The sequence below is a fragment of the Lepidochelys kempii genome, chromosome 12 (genome assembly GCF_965140285.1).
Source record: "Lepidochelys kempii isolate rLepKem1 chromosome 12, rLepKem1.hap1, whole genome shotgun sequence".
NCBI classification, from domain to species: domain Eukaryota; kingdom Metazoa; phylum Chordata; order Testudines; family Cheloniidae; genus Lepidochelys; species Lepidochelys kempii.
Window position 1 is genome coordinate 43,287,911 of NC_136391.1, and position 19,723 is coordinate 43,307,633.

The window sequence follows — 19,723 nt, forward strand, 5'->3', positions numbered from 1 at the left end:
TTCCTCCACGGCCCCCACTTGCAGAAGGCTCTGAACCTCCTGGGTGAGCAGTTACTCGTGAGAAGAGTCCCTAAAGAGGGACAGGGAAGGGAGGTAGAAGGGGGGGAACGGAAAGAAACTGAAGGGTATAACCCTGCGTCACGGTGTTGAGGACCCAGCCGTCCAAAGTTATAGAGGCCCATGCAGGGAGGAAAGGAGACAGGCTGTAGGAAAAACACAGGGAAGCAGGATCCGGGGAACAGGCTGGTAGGTCACCCTCGGGCACACCCTCAAAATGCCTGCTTACCATCCTGTTGGTTGTGGATGGAGCTCGACTGGGCAGAGGGCGCTGTCTGGTGACCTTGCCGGCTTTCTCGCTGGACTCAAGATGCAGAGGCCCAGGGTCCATAAGGTCGCCCAGGAATCCTTGAGCCCGTGCAGTTTTGTGTCTGTTTGTTCAACAAATAGAGCTTAGCCATCAAATGGGAGGTCCTGTATTGACTGTTGGACTTCCATCGACAGGCCCAGCCACTGCAGCCCTCCTCATCGAGATGGCCGAAGCCATGGTTCTGGCCGCAGAGTCTGCTGCGTCTGAGGCCGCCTGGAGGGCCGCTCTGGATACCGCTTTGCCGTCCTCTAGGATTGCTTGGAACTCCTTCTTGGGTTCCTCAGGCAGCAAATCCCCTAAGTTCCCTCTAAGCTGCGCAGCCGCACAGCTGCCTATTAAGCGCCGCGCAGGCCCCAGACCAGCCCCAGACCAGCCCCAGGGCCCTAACCCAGCCCAACCCCAGACCTGCAGCGGCTAGGGGACAGGCACCCCTCCCCCGGCCCTGAGCCTGCAGCTGGAGCCCTCACCCCTATGCACTTGAATCCCTCTTCTCTAGCCCTGAGCCCCTCATCCCTGGCCCCACACCAGAGCCCTCACCCCCCTGCACCCCAACCCTTTGCCCCAGCCCTGAGCCCCGTCCCGCACTTCAAATCCCTCAGCCCCGCTCTGCCACATTAATTTTGTTATGTGCACCAATATGGAGGTGATGTGGGGAAAAATTCAAGGGAACACTGTGGGCCACACCTGACAAAGGTGCCTGCAGTTAGAAATGGCTTGTCTGCCTGACACTGATTGCTTACAACTGTTGTTCTCTACAGATATCAGGCAAAGTGTGTGAAATCTTTAAATCTTTAACAAATCTCTCATTAATCCCAGCTAAATAGATTAAAACCTACTGCAGGCTTTAATAGAAGCAAGCTGCTCAGTTGTAGGGCACTGAAAATATAAATGGTGGAAAAACAGTAAAAACAGCTTGGCTTACAAATACCAGGAAGTGAGCAGTTTTCATGCAAGTAGTACCTAAGGAGGAACAGAGCAGGATGTTCCCAGTGCTCGGGCTACTTTCTGATTGGTGAGTGCAATGGGTAGTTAAATACCTAAGGACTGTAAAATGCACCCAGCTAAGGAAATTGCTTCTGTAATTGAAAATCAAGCTGAGATTTTGTGGGATCAAACTCCCAGTAGGATTTGTTTCAATTATAACTGAAGTGGTGGATTTATTCATTACAACCTTCTGTTCCTTTTCTAAGTTTAGACTGTTTATTACAGCTTTTTAAGAAGAAATTCTGAATGTAAATTCTCTAAACATTTTTATTTTTACATTTAATAAATTCAGGGGGGAAACCCCCTCATGGCTCATGTTTTAGAATCCAGCTGTGTAGTTTTGGGCATGTTGTCCTTCAGCGGCCCCTTTCTCTCCCTCTTTTTTCACCTGTCTGTCTATGTGTCCCTGCCCTTTCTCACACTGTATGTTTGCTGGTGGTTCTCCCTTAGTGGGAGAACTAGAACTGTGAATGTTGGCACTTATGTATCTTAAATCTGCCCAGAGTCCTTAGCCCTGGGATTTCAAAGAAACCACCATGACTGTTGGCAATGAGAATTCTGGGTTGAGGTCTGATACCACGGAGTGTCATGTGGCTGAACAGAAACAATGAAGATTGCTCCTCAGGATTAAAGGTGACAAGCAAGGGAACTAGCAGGTTTACTGAGCTAAGTGAGAAGAAAGGGAGATCAGGAGTCTGTTTGTGGGATGTCACTGGAATTTGAAGAAGCAATGTTGACTGACTGACTAGGTTGAATGCATCAGACTCATTTCTGCATGACCATACCCACATCTGAGCCCAGCTTTGTAGAAATTGTAGGCTCCTGCAATCCTCTCTTCTGCTGCTCACCTTCTCTGTTCCCAAGAATGCAGAGTCTTTAGCGTAAACTGCCTTAGTTCACAATCTCATGGGTCTGCACCGCTCTGGTTGATGGTGTTCAGTCAGCGGGGCCAATGGTAGTGGTTCTGTTTTGTACCATATGCTCTGAGATGGGCCAGAACAGTGATCTGAATGTGGATGATACAACTAAGCTCTAGATTTGCTGCACATTTATTTCCTATATGTTGGAGGAAGAGAAGCTCGTTGAAGGTTCTAATCCTGCAACAGCAATTGTTCTGTTAAAAACACTGGCACTTCTTGTTAAACAAAATGACCTTTTCTCCAGCCACATCAAGGAAATGGCTGAAAAATGTTCCTAATACGGTAAATAGCTCTTGTCATTTTCCTCAGATGATCACAGGATATTGGATCACAGATATTGCTGAGATCTGACCAGTCTGTTCCCCAAATGCTCAGTTTCCTGGCCCTGCAAATTGCCTAAGGGTGCAATAAGTAGGTTAATACTTGCTTTAGGGTTAGCCTGAGGGTTGGCATTCCCAGTAGGCAGAGCTGAGTTCTGTTTGTGGTGTTTTTGTGTGTGTGAGCTCATGCACATATAAGCCTGCAAGGTGATTTTCATTTGCTCCCATTTTGTTATTGTATGTTGTTCCCTTGTCATTTTTACCCGCAGCAGTGGTGACAGCGATGTTTGTTACAAACAGGCTCCCTTCCCCCCTCTCCCCCCCGCACACACAAAGGCTTGCTGATTATTAAATCGTTGATTTTTGCTGCAGTTTGCTTTTTGTATCTCCTCTATGTTCACTGTTTGTACCCCAACGCGAGGAGCCGAGGTAACAAAATGGAGGAACTAGAGCTACTGGTGCAGGAAGGGAAACCAGCTATTCTCGGGAGAACAGAAACAGGGTGGAAGAGTCGTCAGGACTGGAGTACGGGTATTGAGGGGTCTGTGCTGTTTAGGAAAGACAGAAATAAAGGCAAAGGTGGTGGAGTAGCATTGTAGATCAATGATGAGGTAGAATGTAAAGAAATAAGAAGCGATGGAACGGATATGACAGAGTCCGTCTGGGCAAAAATCACATTGGGGAAGAAAGCTCCTAGAGCCTCCCCTGGGATAGTGCTTGGGGTGGGCTATAGGCCGCCGGGATCTGATTTGGATATGGACAGAGCCCTCTTCAATGTTTTTAATGAAATAAATACTAACGGGAATTGCATGATCATGGGAGATTTTAACTTCCCAGATATAGACTGGAGGACAAGTGCTAGTAATAATAAAAGGGCTCAGATTTTCCTGGATGCGATAGCTGATGGATTCCTTCACCAAGGAGCTGCTGAACCGACTAGAGGGGATGCCATTTTAGATTTGGTTTTGGTGAGTAGTGAGGACCTCATAGAAGAAATGGCTGTAGGGGACAACCTTGGTTCGAGCGATCATGAGCTAATTCAGTTCAAACTAAATGGAAGGATAAACAAAAATAGATCTGTGACTAGGGTTTTTGATTTCAAAAGAGCAAACTTAAAAAAATTAAAGAAATTAGTTAGGGAAGTGGATTGGACTGAAGAACTTGTGGATCTAAAGGCGGAGGAGGCCTGGAATTCCTTCAAGTCAAACTTGCAGAAACTATCAGAAGCCTGCACCCGAAGAAAGGGGGTAAATTCATAGTCAGGAGTTGTAGACCAAGCTGGATGAGCAAGCATCTTAGAGAGGTTATTAAGAAAAAGCAGAAAGCCTACAAGTAGTGGAAGATGGGAGAGATCAGCAAGGAAAGCTACCTTATTGAGGTCAGAACATGTAGGGATAAAGGGGGAGAGGCCAAAATCCATGTAGAGTTGGACCTTGCAAAGGGAATTAAAACCAACAGTAAAAGGTTCGATAGCCATATATATTAGAAGAAAATAAAGAAGAGGTGGAACTGCTAAACACTGAGGATGGAGTGGAGGTTAAGGATAATCTAGGCATGGCCCAATATCTAAACAATTACTTTGTCTCAGTCTTTAGTGAGGCAAATGAGGAGCTTAGGGATAATGGTAGCATGACAAATGGGAATGAGGGTACGGAGGTAGATATTACCACATCCGAGATAGAAGCGAAACTCAAACAGCTTAATGGTACTAAATCGGGAGGCCCAGATAATTTTCATCCTGGAATATTAAAGGAATTGGCACATGAAATTGCAAGCCCATTAGCAAAAAATTTTAATGAATCTGTAAACTCTGGGGTTGTACCGTATGATTGGAGAATCGCTAACATAGTTCCTATTTTTAAGAAAGGGGAAAAAAAGTGATCCGGGTAACTACAGGTCTGATAGTTTGACATCTGTAGTAGGCAAGGTCTTGGAAAAAATTTTGAAGGAGAAAGTAGTTAAGGACATTGAGGTCAATGGTAATTGGGACAAAATACAACATGGCTTTACAAAAGGTAGAGTGTGTCAAACCAACCTGATCTCCTTCTTTGAGAAGGTAACAGGTTTTTTAGACAAAGGAAATGCAGTGGATCTAATTTACCTCCATTTCAGTAAGGCATTTGATATGGTTCCACATGGGGAATTATTAGCTAAATTGGAAAAGATGGGGATCAATATGAAAACTGAAAGGTAGATAAGGAACTGGTTAAAGGGAAGACTACAACGGGTCACACTAAAAGGTGAACTGTCAGGCTGGAAGGAGGTTATCAATGGAGTTCCTCAGGGATCGGTTTTGGGACCGATCTTATTTCATCTTTTTATTACTGACCTTGGCACAAAAAGTGGGGGAGTGCTAATAAAGTTTGCAGATGGCACAAAGCTGGGAGGTATTGCCAATACAGAGAAGGATGGGATATCATACAGGAAGATCTGGATGACCTTATAAACTGGAGTAATAGTAATAGGATGGTTTCAGAGTAGCAGCCATGTTAGTCTGTATTTGCAAAAAGAAAAGGCGGACTTGTGGCACCTTAGAGACTAACCAATTTATTTGAGCGTAAGCTTTCGTGAGCTACAGCTCACTTCATCGGATGCATTCAGTGAAAAATACAGTGGGTAGATTTATATACATAGAGAACATGAAACAATGGCTGTTACCATACACACTGTAACCAGAGTGATCAGGTAAGGTGAGCTATTACCAGCAGGAGAGCGCGGGGGGGATGGGGGACCTTTTGTAGTGATAATCAAGGTGGGCCATTTCCAGCAGTTGACAGGAACGTCTGAGGAACAGTGGGGGGTGGGGATAAACATGAGGAAATAGTTTTACTTTGTGTAATGACCTATCCACTCCCGGTCTCTATTCAAGACTAAGTTAATTGTATCCAGTTTGCAAATTAATTCCAATTCAGAAGTCTCTCGTTGGAGTCTGTTTTTGAAGTTTTTTTGTTGAAGAATTGCCACTTTTAGGTCTCTAATCGAGTGACCAGAGAGATTGAAGTGTTCTCCGACTGGTTTTTGAATGTTATAATTCTTGACGTCTGATTTGTGTCCATTTATTCTTTTACGTAGAGACTGTCCAGTTTGGCCAATGTACATGGCAGAGGGGCATTGCTGGCACATGATGGCATATATCACATTGGTAGATGTGCAGATGAACGAGCCTCTGATAGTGTGGCTGATGTGATTAGGCCCTATGATGGTGTCCCTGAATAGATATGTGGATACAGTTGGCAACGGGCTTTGTTGCAAGGATAGGTTCCTGGGTTAGTGGTTCTGTTGTGTGGTATGTAGTTGCTGGTGAGGATTTGCTTCAGGTTGGGGGTGTCTGTAAGCAAGGACTGGCCTGTCTCCCAAGATCTGTGAGAGTGATGGGTCGTCCTTCCGGATAGGTTGTAAATCCTTGATGATGCATTGGAGAGGTTTTAGTTGGGGGCTGAAGGTGATGGCTAGTGGCGTTCTGTTATTTTCTTTTTGGGCCTGTCCTGTAGTAGGTGACTTCTGGGTACTCTTCTGGCTCTGTCAGTCTGTTTCTTCACTTCAGCAGGTGGGTACAGCTCTCATCCCCTAATGCCCCTACTCTACTTGCGCTACATTGATGACATCTTCATCATCTGGACCCATGGAAAAGAAGCCACTGAATGCATCAGATGAAGTGAGCTGTAGCTCACAAAAGCTTATGCTCAAATAAATTTGTTAGTCTCTAAGGTGCCAGTAATAGGGTGAAATTTAATAGTGAAAAGTGCAAGGTCATGCATTTAGGGATTAATAACAAGAATTTTTGTTATAAACTGGGGATGCATCACTTGGAAGTAACAGAGGAGGAGAAGGTCCTTGGGGTATTGGTCGATCATAGGATGACTATGAGCCGCCAGTGTGATATGGCCGTGAAAAAAGTTAATGCGGTCTTGGGATGCATCAGGCGAGGTATTTCCAGTAGAGATAAGGAGGTGTTAGTACTGTTATACAAGGCACTGGTATATTCTTCTGGAATATTCTGGTCTCCCATGTTTAAGAAAGATGAATTCAAACTGGAACAGGTACAGAGAAGGACTACTAGGATGATCTGAGGAATGGAAAACCTGTCTTATGAAAGGAGACTCAAAGAGCTTGGCTTGTTTAGCCTAACCAGAAGAAGGCTGAGAGGAGATATGATTGCTCTCTATAAATATATCAGAGGGATAAATACCACAGAGGGAGAAGTATTATTTAAGCTCAGTACCAATGTGGACACAAGAACAAATGGATATAAACTGCCCATCAGGAAGTTTAGACTTGAAATTAGATGAAGGTTTCTAACCATCAGAGGAGTGAAGTTCTGGAACAGTCTTCCAAGGGAAGCAGTGGGAGCAAAAGACTAAGCTTGATAAGTTTATGGAAGGGATGATATCATGGGATAGCCTAATTTTGGCAATTAATAGCTCTTCAACTATTAGTGGTAGATATGCCCGATGGCCTGTGATGGGATGTTAGATGGGGTGGGATCTGGGTTACTACAGAGAATTCTTTCCTGGGTGTCTGGCTGGTGAGTCTTGCCCACATGCTCAGGCTTTAGCTGATCGCCATATTTGGGGTCAGGAAGGAATTTTCCTCCAGGGCAGAAAGGCCCTGGGGGTTTTTCGCCTTCCTCTGCAGCGTGGGGCACAGGTCACTTGCTGAAGGATTCTCTGCACCTCGAAGTCTTTAAATAATGATTTGAGGACTTCAATAGCTCAGACATAGGTTAGAGGTTTGTTACAGGAGTGCATGGGTGAGACTTCATGGCCTGCAGTAGGTCAGACTAGACGATCCTAATGGTCCCTTCTGACCTTAAAGTCTGTGATTAGTTCCTACTACTGTCCTGCCCAATTTTTGACTCCTGGGTTGGGAACAGGCGGTGGGAGCAAGAGACAAGGAGAGAGAAGTGGAGGAAATGCAAACGTGGAATTTGCATCTCTGATTGTGACTTGCTCACTGCACGGACAACCTTATTACAACTAGAGGAAATGGATGCTGGTGTGTCTTATGCTTCCTAGCCATAGCCTGCATGCTGGATTCTCTCCTGGCTAACTAATGGCAGAACCCAGCTACAATGCACTGGCAGCAGAAAGTCTGCCTGGAAGAGGGTTGCAATAGCACAAGGCACCTGCAACCCCCATTATTTTGCTTAGGGACCCAGAGCCAGCCAGTGCTGTCCCAAAAGTGGGCAGCACCAGCCAGGAGCCCAGGAAACACATCAGATCTGCATATCCCCTAGGCATTATCCACCAGCAAGGTGTCTGTGGAACCTAGAATGTAAGTTAAAGCTCTTTCCTGCAGAATCCCTGTGAATAGCTCTATGAAGAGCAGCTTCCTCCACTGGCTTAGGGGATTCAAATTGCATACCCAGCCTGTCTTAACAGAGGTGAATCGAGTACCACATATTCCCCTCCTGTGTAAAGTCTGTGGGAGAGGAAAACTCACCTGTAAATCTCAAGGGGTGTGTTAGATTGACAGTCTGCTGAATCTTCACCTTGGAGAGGAGGGGCTGGCAGCTCTGCAGACAGTACAAGGCGCATGGCTTGCCAAATGCTTTATTGGGCTGAGATCTGTAGGAAAACACCCTACAGATCCCTGTCCCACAAGAGATATTCCCTCCATGCTACCTCAAGTCCCCACCACTCCATCTCCAGTCACCTGGCACACCATCCTACTGTACAGCCATTGATATGCCCTTGACAGCCCATCACCCCTCAGTGATATCCTATTTTGCACCATAAGCTACTGTGCCCTGAAAGGGGACCATTAATCCTTCCTTTCTCCTGGGCACACTGTCTTCTGAGCACCCACATAGCAGCCAAAAAGATGGGGTGACTAGGTGGTGGTGCAGAATGCTACCACGTAGCTGTCTTCCCCCTCCCCCAACCTAGTCTTGTAGATTTTTTGTGATTTTGCTCCCCTTTGCACCATGCATTGGATGGGAGCATCTGGATTCCTGTGTGGACAGTCACAGCCATGTAGCTGGTGTCTCTTTACCATGCCCTACATACTGAAGACAGTGCTTGTGTGTATGGGGCTTTTGGTGTCCCCTGCACAGGGTCCTACATCCTTTCTGCACCCTGCCTCACTAGTGTCCTTAGGAAGAGGCTCTGCCAAGCCAGACAGTGGCATGGGGGGGTAGGGATTGGGGCTAAATCCCAGCTGGGATTCTTCCTGACCTATGCAATCAGGAGCAGCTGAACATAAGCTTCGAAAGGGCTGTTGTCAAGAGAGGCCAACCCTGGGGTTTGCTGACCAGAAGCAGGAGCTCTGAGATGTAAGAGCTACTCTGTTTATGGTGGGGTTTTTTATTGTTTGCCAGAGTTTAGACTGTTCAGCTGCAGGAAGGAAAGGTGGCCTGAGACTTTATATTTTGTCAGTTGAATCCTGTAAATTAGCAGTACCTTTTAGAGAGGATGTCTTATTGTTTAACCTGGGCCACCTGTGCACGTTCTCTCTGGCTGCTAAGACTCATGTCACAAGGACATGTCTCTGATTTCCATCTTTCCTCTGCCAGGAGTCCTTTTTTACTGGTATTTTAATTTGTTTCAGTGTCACTCCACCACAGCAAATAATGGAGCAAGAAGAACTGAGGGTTCAGCTGGCATCTAAAGAGCAGCTTATTCATCAGTTAAATGTCCATCTGATGGAGGCAAATCACAACCAGGAAAAATCAAAAGCAGAGGTAGGTTCTACCTTGCTTGCATGTACCATGTGTCTGCTCTGAATGAACCATGCAGGAAGGTGTCTGCATAGCTGTTTCTTGCAACTCAACTGCTTGTAGCACTGCTGGAAAGCCTAGCTTTGTGAATCCTAAAAGAGTCCAGCCCATCACAGATGATGGCCACTTACAATTTGCATTGGGAAAGGAGTAGCTGGTGGAGGTGAAAGATTCAGATTCCAGGCCACTGATTTACAGTGAGACAAGATGACACTGTGCTGAAAGGATTCCCCAAGAGACTGAGTGACCATAGATTGTGGCTAGTGGTGACTGAGTTGATGGGGGGTGATCACTGAATCTGATCACAGGTAAGGAAAGGAAAGTATCTCCAGAGGCAAGTTAAGAGGAGTCATAACCACATAGACACTAGCGCTGCGATTGAAACAGACCCTCACAATTCCCATTGCGAAATCAAGCTGGTCATTTTGATAGATCTTCCTTGGAGGGAACATGAAAACATCTGCTCAATGCGGAGTGGCAGTCAAAAAGGCTAGCAATGTTAAGAACCATTAGGAAAGGGATAGATAAGATAAAAGATATCATAATACCACTATATAAATCCATGGTACACCCACACATTGAATATTGCATGCAGCTCTGGTCACCCTCTCTCAAAAAAGATTGATTAGAATTAGAAAAGGTGTAGAGAAGGGCAACAAAAATGATTAGGAGTGTGGAGCAACTTCCATATGAGGAGAGATTAAAAAGACCGAGACTGTTCAGCTTAGAAAAGAGACAACTAAGGGTGAGGGAGACCATGATAGAGGTCTATAAAATCATGAATAGTGTGGAAAAAGTGAATAAGGAAGTGTTATTTCCCAAAACTCAAGAACCAGGGGTTACCCAATGAAATTAATAGGCAGCAGGTTTAAAACAAACCCAAGTTCTTCACTTAGTGTATGGTCAACCTGTGGAACTCGTTGCCAGGGGATGTTATGACAGCTAAAAGTGTAACTGGGTTCAAAAAGGAATTAGATAAGCTCATGGGGGATAGATCCATCAGTGGCTATTAGCCAGGATGGGCAGGGATGGTGTCCCTAGCCTGTTACTGCCAGAAGCTGGGAATGGGTGACAGAGGATGGATCACTTGATGATTACCTGTTCTGTTCATTCCCTCTGGGGCACCTGGCAGTGGCCACTGTCGGCAGACAGGATACAGGGCTAGATGGACCTTTGGTCTGACTCAGTATGGCCGTTCTTATCTGCAATAGGTACACTGCCCTCATTTGTGAGAGAATGTATTAGCTAAGATGATCAGGCATGTAGCCCCATGCTCTGGGTGTCCCTAAACCTCGAACTGCTAGAAGATGGGACTGGATGACAGAGGATGGATCACTTGCTCTGTTCTGTTCTCTCCCTCTGAAGCATCTGGCACCAGCCACTGTTGAAAAACAGTATAGTGGGCTAGATGGACCATTGGTCTGACCCAGTATGGCCATTCTTATGTTCTTATTTTCTTCTGCATGCTTACATAAGCATATAGCTAACTACCAAGCGGTGATGGCCAGATGTCATTTTGAATTGTGGGAGAAGATGGCTCTTTGCACAAGCATCTACCAGAGGACTAAAGGAAGTTGACATCATCCATTATTAATGAAGGCCAAAATATAGCCAGACATGCCCTTAGGGCATCATTTGCCATGTCTGATGCTGTCTCTAGATCATTGGCAACAGCAATAACTCTATGTAGACATGCTTGGCTATATTCCTCTCCTCTCCCACCAGATACCAGGCCCAAAACAGAAGATTTACCCTTCGACAGAGAAGGCTTATTTAGTGTTAAGATTGATGATACATTGGTAAGCTGAAGGACACTCTGTTACAGCTAGGTCTCAAGAACTCATGCCACCTTACAGAAGAACTTCTACCCCAGTGTTCAGATATCACAGACAGCATGTGCCAACTTCTTCATCCACCTCTTATCAGAAGAGGCAACTGTACCATCAGCAGCACCATCAGCCACAAACATTCTCAGATGCGTGACAGGAAGAAACCCTTCAAACCTCATATGAGCACAAAGAATCCCTCAGCCGCATCTGCTTTGCCACATGCCAACCCTCAGGTCTGACCTGTTAGTTGACAGCTTCAAACCAATTTTAGTAAATCAATTTGGGAGCCTTCTGTCCAAATTTTACAATGCTTGGACAGCTATCATCTTGGACTTAATGGGTTTTAGATATAGTAAAAGAAGGTTATACTATCCCATTCAGATCACTCCCTCTGTACAAATCCCTCCCTCCCTCCCTCTTCAGGGACCCCTCCCACAGGAGTGTGTTATGAATAGAAGTACAAGCTCTTCTGAGCATGGTTGCTATAAAACAAGTTCCCTTGGCTTCCAGAAACAAAAGATTCCACTCCCATTCCTTTCCAATTCCCAAAAAGAAGGGAGACCTCAGACTGATTTTAGGTCTCTGGGATCTAAACAAATATATCAGGAAGTTTCCATTCAGGATGCTTTCCTGGGATCTAATTATTCTGCTCTAGATTGGTTTGCTGCTCTTGAACTCAGAGGCATATTTCCACATTCCCATTAGATCATCCCACCAAAAGTACTTATGCTTTGTCCTTCATTTATACCACTTTCAATGCAGTCCCACCTTTCAGTCTCTCCACTTCACCCAGAGTGTTTACAATGTTCAGCTCCAGTAGTGAGAAAGCAAGTTTCTTCTGTATTCCCGTATTTAGATGATTGGTTGCTAAAGGACCAATGCAAAGAAGAATTAGAGGCAGCCATTCAGAACACTTATTCTCTGTTTGGAACCCTGGGTCTCATCAAAAACAAACAAAAATTACTTCTCATTCCCTTCATAGGGGAGACCTTCGACTCTGTCAAAGGAAGGGCCTTTCTGCTGGAGGAGAGGGGTCCTAAAATAACAGATTCCATACCTTCACTGAAGACTCCCAGTTCACATGGCAGAGCTTTTTCTGAAGCCACTGAGACTAGTGGCATCGATGACATTTGTAGCACCTATGCCAGACTCAGAATGAGGCCTCTTCAGTCTTGGTCCTGAAGAATTCCTACCCCAACATTGTTAGGAGGCTGAAGAGGGTTATAGAACCGCCCAAGACTTTTCGTTCTCCAGCACAGTAGCTACATCCGCAGACTGTGTCCAAGGAAGTATTCAGCCCATGTCAGCCACAGTTAATAGTAACCACGGATGCATCCAAGGCAGGCACATCTTTACACTCAGGTAGTAAAGGGTCTTTGGAGCCTCAAAGAATCCCAGGTTTCAGAGTAGCAGCCGTGTTAGTCTGTATCTGCAAAAAGAACAGGAGTACTTGTGGCACCTTAGAGACTAACAAATTTATTAGAGCACAAGCTTTCGTGGGCTACAGCCCACTTCATCAGATGCATAGAATGGAACATATAGTAAGAAGATATATATACAGAGAAGGTGGAAGTTGCCATACAAACTGTAAGAGGCTAATTAGTTAAGATGAGCTATTATCAGCAGGAAAAAAAAACTTTTGTAGTGATAATCAAGATAGCCCGTTTAAACAGTTGACAAGAAGGTGTGAGGATACTTAGTTAGGGAAATAGATTCAATATGTATAATGACCCAGCCGCTCCCAGTCTCTATTCAAACCCAAGTTAATGGTATTTAGTTTGCATATTAATTCAAGCTCAGCAGTTTCTCGTTGGAGTCTGTTTTTGAAGCTTTTCTGTTGCAAAATTGCCACCCTTAAATCTTTTACTGAGTGGCCAGAGAGGTTGAAGTGTTCTCCTACCGGTTTTTGAATGTTATGATTCCTAATTTCAGATTTGTGTCCATTTATTCTTTTGCGTAGCGACTGTCTGGTTTGGCCAATGTACATGGCAGAGGGGCATTGCTGGCACATGGTAGCATAGATCACATTGGTAGATGTGCAGGTGAACGAGCCCCTGATGGCATGCCTAATGTGATTAGGTCCTATGATGGTGTCACTTTAATAAATATGTGGACAGAGTTGGCATCGGGCTTTGTTGCAAGGAGAGGTTCCTGGGTGGTGTGTGGTTGCTGGAGAGTATTTGCTTCAGGTTGGGGGCTGTCTGTAAGCGAGGACTGGTCTGTCTCCCAAGATCTGTGAGAGTGATGGATCGTCCTTCAGGATAGGTTGTAGATCCTTGATGATGCGTTGGAGAGGTTTTAGTTGGGGGCTGAAGGTGATGGCTAGTGGTATTCTGTTATTTTCTTTGTTGGGCCTGTCCTGTAGTAGGTGACTTCTGGGTATTCTTCTGGCTCTGTCAATCTGTTTTTTCACTTCAGCTGGTGCGTATAATAGTTTTAAGAATGCTTGATAGAGATCTTGTAGGTGTTTGTCTTTGTCTGAGGGATTGGAGCAAATGCGGTTGTGTCTTAGAGCTTGGCTGTAGACAATGGATCGTGTGGTGTGTCCTGGATGGGAGCTGGAGGCATGTAGGTAAGTATAGCGGTCAGTAGGTTTCCAGTATAGGGTGGTGTTTATGTGACCATCATAGAATTATGGAATATGCGGTTTGGAAGGGACCTTAGGAGGTCATCTAGTCCAACTCCCCACTCAAAGCAGGACCAATCCCCAATTTTTTCCCCAGATCCCTAAATGACCCCCTTAAGGATTGAACTCACAACCCTGGGTTTAGCAGGCCAATGAGCTATCTCTCCCCTCACTGAGCTATCCCTCCCTAATCGCTTATTAGCACAGTAACGTCCAGGAAATGGACCGCTTGTGTGGATTGGTCTAGGCTGAGGTTGATGGTGGGATGGAAATTGTTGAAATCATGGTAGAATTCCTCAAGGGCTTCTTTTCCATGGGTCCAGATGATGATGATGTCATCAATGTAGCACAAGTAGAGTAGGGACGTTAAGGGACAAGAGCTAAGGAAACATTGTTACACACAAATGTATTGGAGCTACGGGCAATCCCTCTGGCCCACAAAATGTTTCTCCTGCAGATACACAACACAGTTATCCAGCTTGCCACAGACAACATGGCTGCAGTTTATTACGTGAACAAACAAGGAAGGACTTATTTGACCCACCTATTCAACAAAGCGATAGAGCTATGGGATTGGTGTATATAGTACAACATTTACCTGATTGCCTTACATATTGTAAAAGAACACAACAAGTTAGCAGATTGCCTCAGCAGAGAATTGTCACAAATGCACAGATGGTCCCCAAACAATTCATTAATTCAGGATATCTTCAAACATTGGTGATTATTAACTGCAGACCTGTTTGCCAGCACACTCAATGCAAAATGCCCTCTTTTCTGCTTACAAACAGGAGTGGACAGGCTATGTTTGACAGACACATTTCTCCTAAATTGGGGAATGGATCTCATGTATGCATTTCCCCCCATTCCCTTTAATTCCTAAAGTTCTAAACAAAGTAAAGCAAGATTCTGCCAGGATGACTGTAATCACTCTAGCATGGCTGAGACAACAGTGGTACACCGACCTACTCCACTTATCCCAAGGCAATTACAGGACTCTGCTATTATTGATGGACCTATTTTCACAGCCACAGGGGAAAGTGCTCCACCCAGACCTCAAATTGTTACCTCTAACAGCTTGGGTGAAAGGATGTGGATGGGAATAGAGCGCTCATGATCCACTGAGGTTCAGTGAATTTTATTAATGCTAGGAAACGCTCTGCTAGAAAGTGTGATGACTTCAAATGGAAAAGATTCATGATATGGGCAGAAAATAGAAGTGTAGATCCAGTTTCAGCCCCCATTTAGATGGTCTTAGAATAACTGTTACATTTAGAAACAGAGGGTCTATCATTATCACCTGTTAGAGTACACTTAGTGGCTATTTCATCATACATACACGTATTAGGGACAAACCCATTTTCTCACATGACATAGTGAAGAGATTTTTGAAGCGTCTGCTGAACCTTTATCCATTCACCAGAGACCTTGTCCCCTTGGAATTTGAATTTAGTACGGACTCAAATGAGGCCTTTTGAGCTATTATGAAATTGCTATTATAAAAGCTGATTTTAAAGAAAGGTAAATAGGGAGCAATCACTTCTGCTATACAAATTAGTGATCTGCATGCACTCATGGCAGATTCCCCCCTATTCTATTTTCCATCGGGACAAGGTGGTCCTTAGGCTATATCCTAAATTCATTCCAAAAATTGTTTCCGATTTCCATGTAAATCAATATATAAATTTACCTGTATTTTTTCCAAATTTCATATAAGTAAGGGAGATGCTAGATTACATTATTTAAATGCAAAAAGAATGCAGTCATGTTACCTGGATAGAACTCAGGACTTTAAGTTGTTTATCTCTTATACCTCCTATTCAAAGGGTAGGACCATTTCAACGCAATCATTGTCTAGATGGGTCAGACTTTGTATAAGGGAGTGCTATAGGGCAGCTTTGCTATCCCCCTCCCGGTCCCGTTAGAGCTCAGAGTATCGGGGAATGGCTGCATCTCCAGCAGTTTTCAAGCACGTTCCCATTATTGAACGTTATTGAACGTTCCCATTTGCAAGGCCTCTTTGTCTCACTTCCGTATTGAGGTACTGCTCAGCAAACGTCCCAAGAATGGGAGGATGCAGAGGGCACTGCTCTAGAAGGTTCCACTGTCCTAGCTGCACCAGGCTGGTGCATCCCAAGGGTGGGAATATGCAGAGGGCACTTGAAGAACTACTCCAGGTACAAGTAACCTCCATTTTCCAGTCTTGTTGATGACCCTTATGGGGCCAATATGTTTTCATGTGTTGGAATTTTGGGGTTTTCATTTGCTTTTTTGTTTTAAACTACGATGTTTGTGCAACTTTACTTTGTCCCCGTTGTGTGTATGAATCACAATAGTCTTTAATTACACCATCATGTACTATTTTTCCACAGGATCCCTGCTCCAGTCAGTGTACAGGATAGACGGTGATCTGGGAAAGAATCAGGGTAGTGCAGTTAATGACGCTGATGTCTGTAGGATTCTGCCTTGTTTGTTGCAGAACTTGTAAGGTGTGGAGTGAATGAGGGAAGAGACTGCAGGAGGGTGTCATGGTTCAGGCAGTTGAATGTCAGCCTCTGCCATATGGTACCTGTATGATTCTGGACAAGTCACTTAAATCACATTTTTCACAGTTGCCCTCTAATTGTGTGTTCCTCATTTTCTACACTGCCCAACCTGAAACACCTGAAATCTGATTTGCAAAAATACTGAGCACTCACACTGCAACTGAAGTCAATGGGCACTGTGCTTTGAACATAAAAAGTGCTATAAAGTGAAATATTAGGCACTAATGTCTCAAATTGAACACCTATAATTAGTGGAAGTTTATGACAATTTTTGTCTTAATTTCTCTCTGCCTCTATTCCCCATCTATAAAATGGGAATAATTATACCCCTTTTCCCTCACAGGAGCGTGGTGAAGATAAATTGATTGATTAATGTTTGTGATATTAATATAGATAAGATTGATAATATTGATTGATAATATAATTGATGATAAACGGACTTTTGTATTATAGAATCATAGAATATCAGGGTTGGAAGGGACCTCAGGAGGTCATCTACTCCAACCCCCTGCTCAAAGCAGGACCAATCCACAACTAAATCATCCCAGCCAGGGCTTTGTCAAGCCTGACCTTAAAAACCTCTAAAGAAGGAGATTCCACCACCTCCCTAGGTAACGCATTCCAGTGCTTCACCACTCTCCTAGAGAAAAAGTTTTTCCTAATATCCAACCTAAACCTTCCCCACTGCAACTTGAGACCATTACTCCTTGTTCTGTCATCAGCTACCACTGAGAACAGTCTAGATCCATCTTCTTTGGAACCCCCTTTCAGGTAGTTGAAAGCAGCTATCAAATCCCCCCTCATTCTTCTCTTCCACAGACTAAACAATCCCAGTTCCCTCAGCCTCTCCTCATAAGTCATGTGTTCCAGTCCCCTAATCATTTTTGTTGCCCTCCGCTGGACTCTTTCCAATTTTTCCACATCCTTCTTGTAGTGTGTGGCCCAAAACTGGACACAGTACTCCAGATGAGGCCTCACCAATGTCGAATAGAGGGGAACGATCATGTCCCTTGGTCTGCTGGCAATGCCCCTACCTATACATCCCAAAATGCCATTGGCCTTCTTGGCAACAAGGGCAAACTGTTGACTCATATCCAGCTTCTTGTCCACAGTCACCCCAGGTCCTTTTCTGCAGAACTGCTTCCTAGCCATTCGGTCCCTATTCTGTAGCGGTGCATGGGATTCTTCCGTCCTAAGTGCAGGACTCTGCACTTGTCCTTGTTGAACCTCATCAGATTTCTTTTGGCCCAATCCTCTAATTTGTCTAGGTCCCTCTGTATCCTATCCCTACCCTCCAGCGTATCTACCTCTCCTCCCAGTTTCGTGTCATCTGCAAACTTGCTGAGGGTGCAATCCACACCATCCTCCAGATCATTTATGAAGATATTGAACAAAACCGGCCCAAGGACCAACCCTTGGGGCACTCCACTTGATACTGGCTGCCAGCTAGACATGGACCCATTGATCACTATCCCTTGAGCCCGACAATCTAGCCAGCTTTCTATCCACCTTATAGTCCATTCATCCAGCCCATGCTTCTTTAACTTGCTGACAAGAATACTGTGGGAGACCGTGTCAAAAGCTTTGCTAAAGTCAAGGAACAACACGTCCACCGCTTTTCCCTCATCCACAGAGCCAGTTATCTCGTCATAGAAGGCAATTAGATTAGTCAGGCATGACTTGCCCTTGGTGAATTCTTGCCCTTGGTGAATCCATGCTGACTGTTCCTGATCACTTTCCTCTCCTCAAGTGCTTCAGAATTGATTCCTTGAGGACCTGCTCCATGATTTTTCCAGGGACTGAGGCTGACTGGCCTGTAGTTCCCAGGATCCCCCCCCTTTTTTAAAGATGGCCACTACATTAGCCTTTTTTCCAGTCGTCCGGGACTTCCCCTGATCGCCATGAGTTTTCAAAGATAATGGCCAATGGCTCTGCAATCACATCCGCTAATTCCTTTAGCACTCTCGGATGCAACGCATCCGGCCCCATGGACTTGTGCACGTCCAGCTTTTCTAAATAGTTCCGAACCACTTCTTTCCACCTACTCCCCATGCTGTGCTGCCCAGTGCAGGAGTCTGGGAGCTGACCTTGTTCGTGAAGACAGAGGCAAAGAAAGCATTGAGTACATTAGCTTTTTTCACATCCTCTGTCACTAGGTTGCCTCCCTAATTCAGTAAGGGGCCCACACTTCCCTTGACTTTCTTCTTGTTGCTAACATACCTTATCAGCATGTTTGCCAGCCAATCTTTGTAGTGTTTTGTTTAGCCTGTTTCCATTGAATGTGCAGTTTTTGATGCGAGTATTTTTTTTTTTCGGGAGTGTAGTAGGATCACTCGCACCATCGCCCTGATCTTTGATTATTTAATACACCTCAGGTGTTTCCTCACTCTCACATGCCTCAAACCCTCTCTCACATGCACACACAATGGTGGGCAGACAGCTGCTGTATTTTCAACAGTTTTGATCTGTCATTGCTTAAACTGGGAAGTTGGAACACTGCAGCATTTTTAGCTGGACACAGAAACTTTTACCATTCACTATCCCTGTGTATTGTGATGATGATGCAAATCTTTAGAGCCATGTAAAAAACCCCAGCAGATTAAATTTATTTTTCTGGCAACTAGCAAATCCATAAAAAAAATTGACAAGGCCAGTCAGCTGGGTTATAACCAGCTGGGTTATAACCCTAATTGTACTGGGGTCTTTGAGGCCCCCTGCTGGAGGCCTCATGGTCCTATCATACTCTGCCCCAAAAAAGGAGCAGTGAAAGTGGGTCCTCCAGTCCTGCCTAGAAAGGCTTCAGGGAAGCAGCCAATTAGAGCACAGCAGACTCAGTTAAAAGGAGCTGCAGGGCCTGAGCTGATTAGTTGCTGGCTGTGACCAGAAGGGTAAGGAAGGAGTGGAAGGCTGTAAAATGCCACGGGTAATGGAAGAGAAACCCTGCTCAAGCAGGGACAGGTCTGGGAAGCTCTCCAGGCACAGAGACTTAAGAAATTAAAAAGGGGGCAGAGACTGTTACAAGCTCTCCAGGCAAAGAGGCCTGGGCAAAGACCCTGAGAAGTCAGGACAGGGATGGAGCAACTCTTCAGGCAAAGAGGCCTGGGAGAGGCCCTGCTCAAACAGAGAACAGACAGAGTAGCCAAGCAGGTGATGGGACAGGGTGGGAAGCAGCCCAGGTGGAGTGACCAGATGGCAACTGTGAAAAATAGGGACAGGTGGGGGTAATAGGTACCTATATAAGACAGCCCCAAATATTGGGACTGTCCCTATAAAATTGGGACATCTGGTCACCCTAAGTCCAGGCAATGCAGTCGCAGCAGCTATGAAAGAAAGCAGCCCATGGCTGCTATTTGCAGGGTCCCTAGGTTGGGACCCAGAGTAGTGGGCGGGCTCGAGTCCCCCTACTTGCTACT

At 45.1% G+C, this 19,723-nt stretch overlaps 1 protein-coding gene across 1 annotated transcript in view; it reads left to right on the plus strand.

The window, feature by feature from the left end:
* Positions 1 to 19,723, plus strand: part of LOC140896510 (uncharacterized) — a 346,326-nt gene that overhangs the window by 180,819 nt on the left and 145,784 nt on the right. The window contains exon 5 of the mRNA XM_073308434.2: positions 9,141 to 9,273. Coding sequence (XP_073164535.2) covers positions 9,141 to 9,273 — 133 coding nt within the window. The remainder of the gene's footprint in view (positions 1 to 9,140; positions 9,274 to 19,723) is intronic.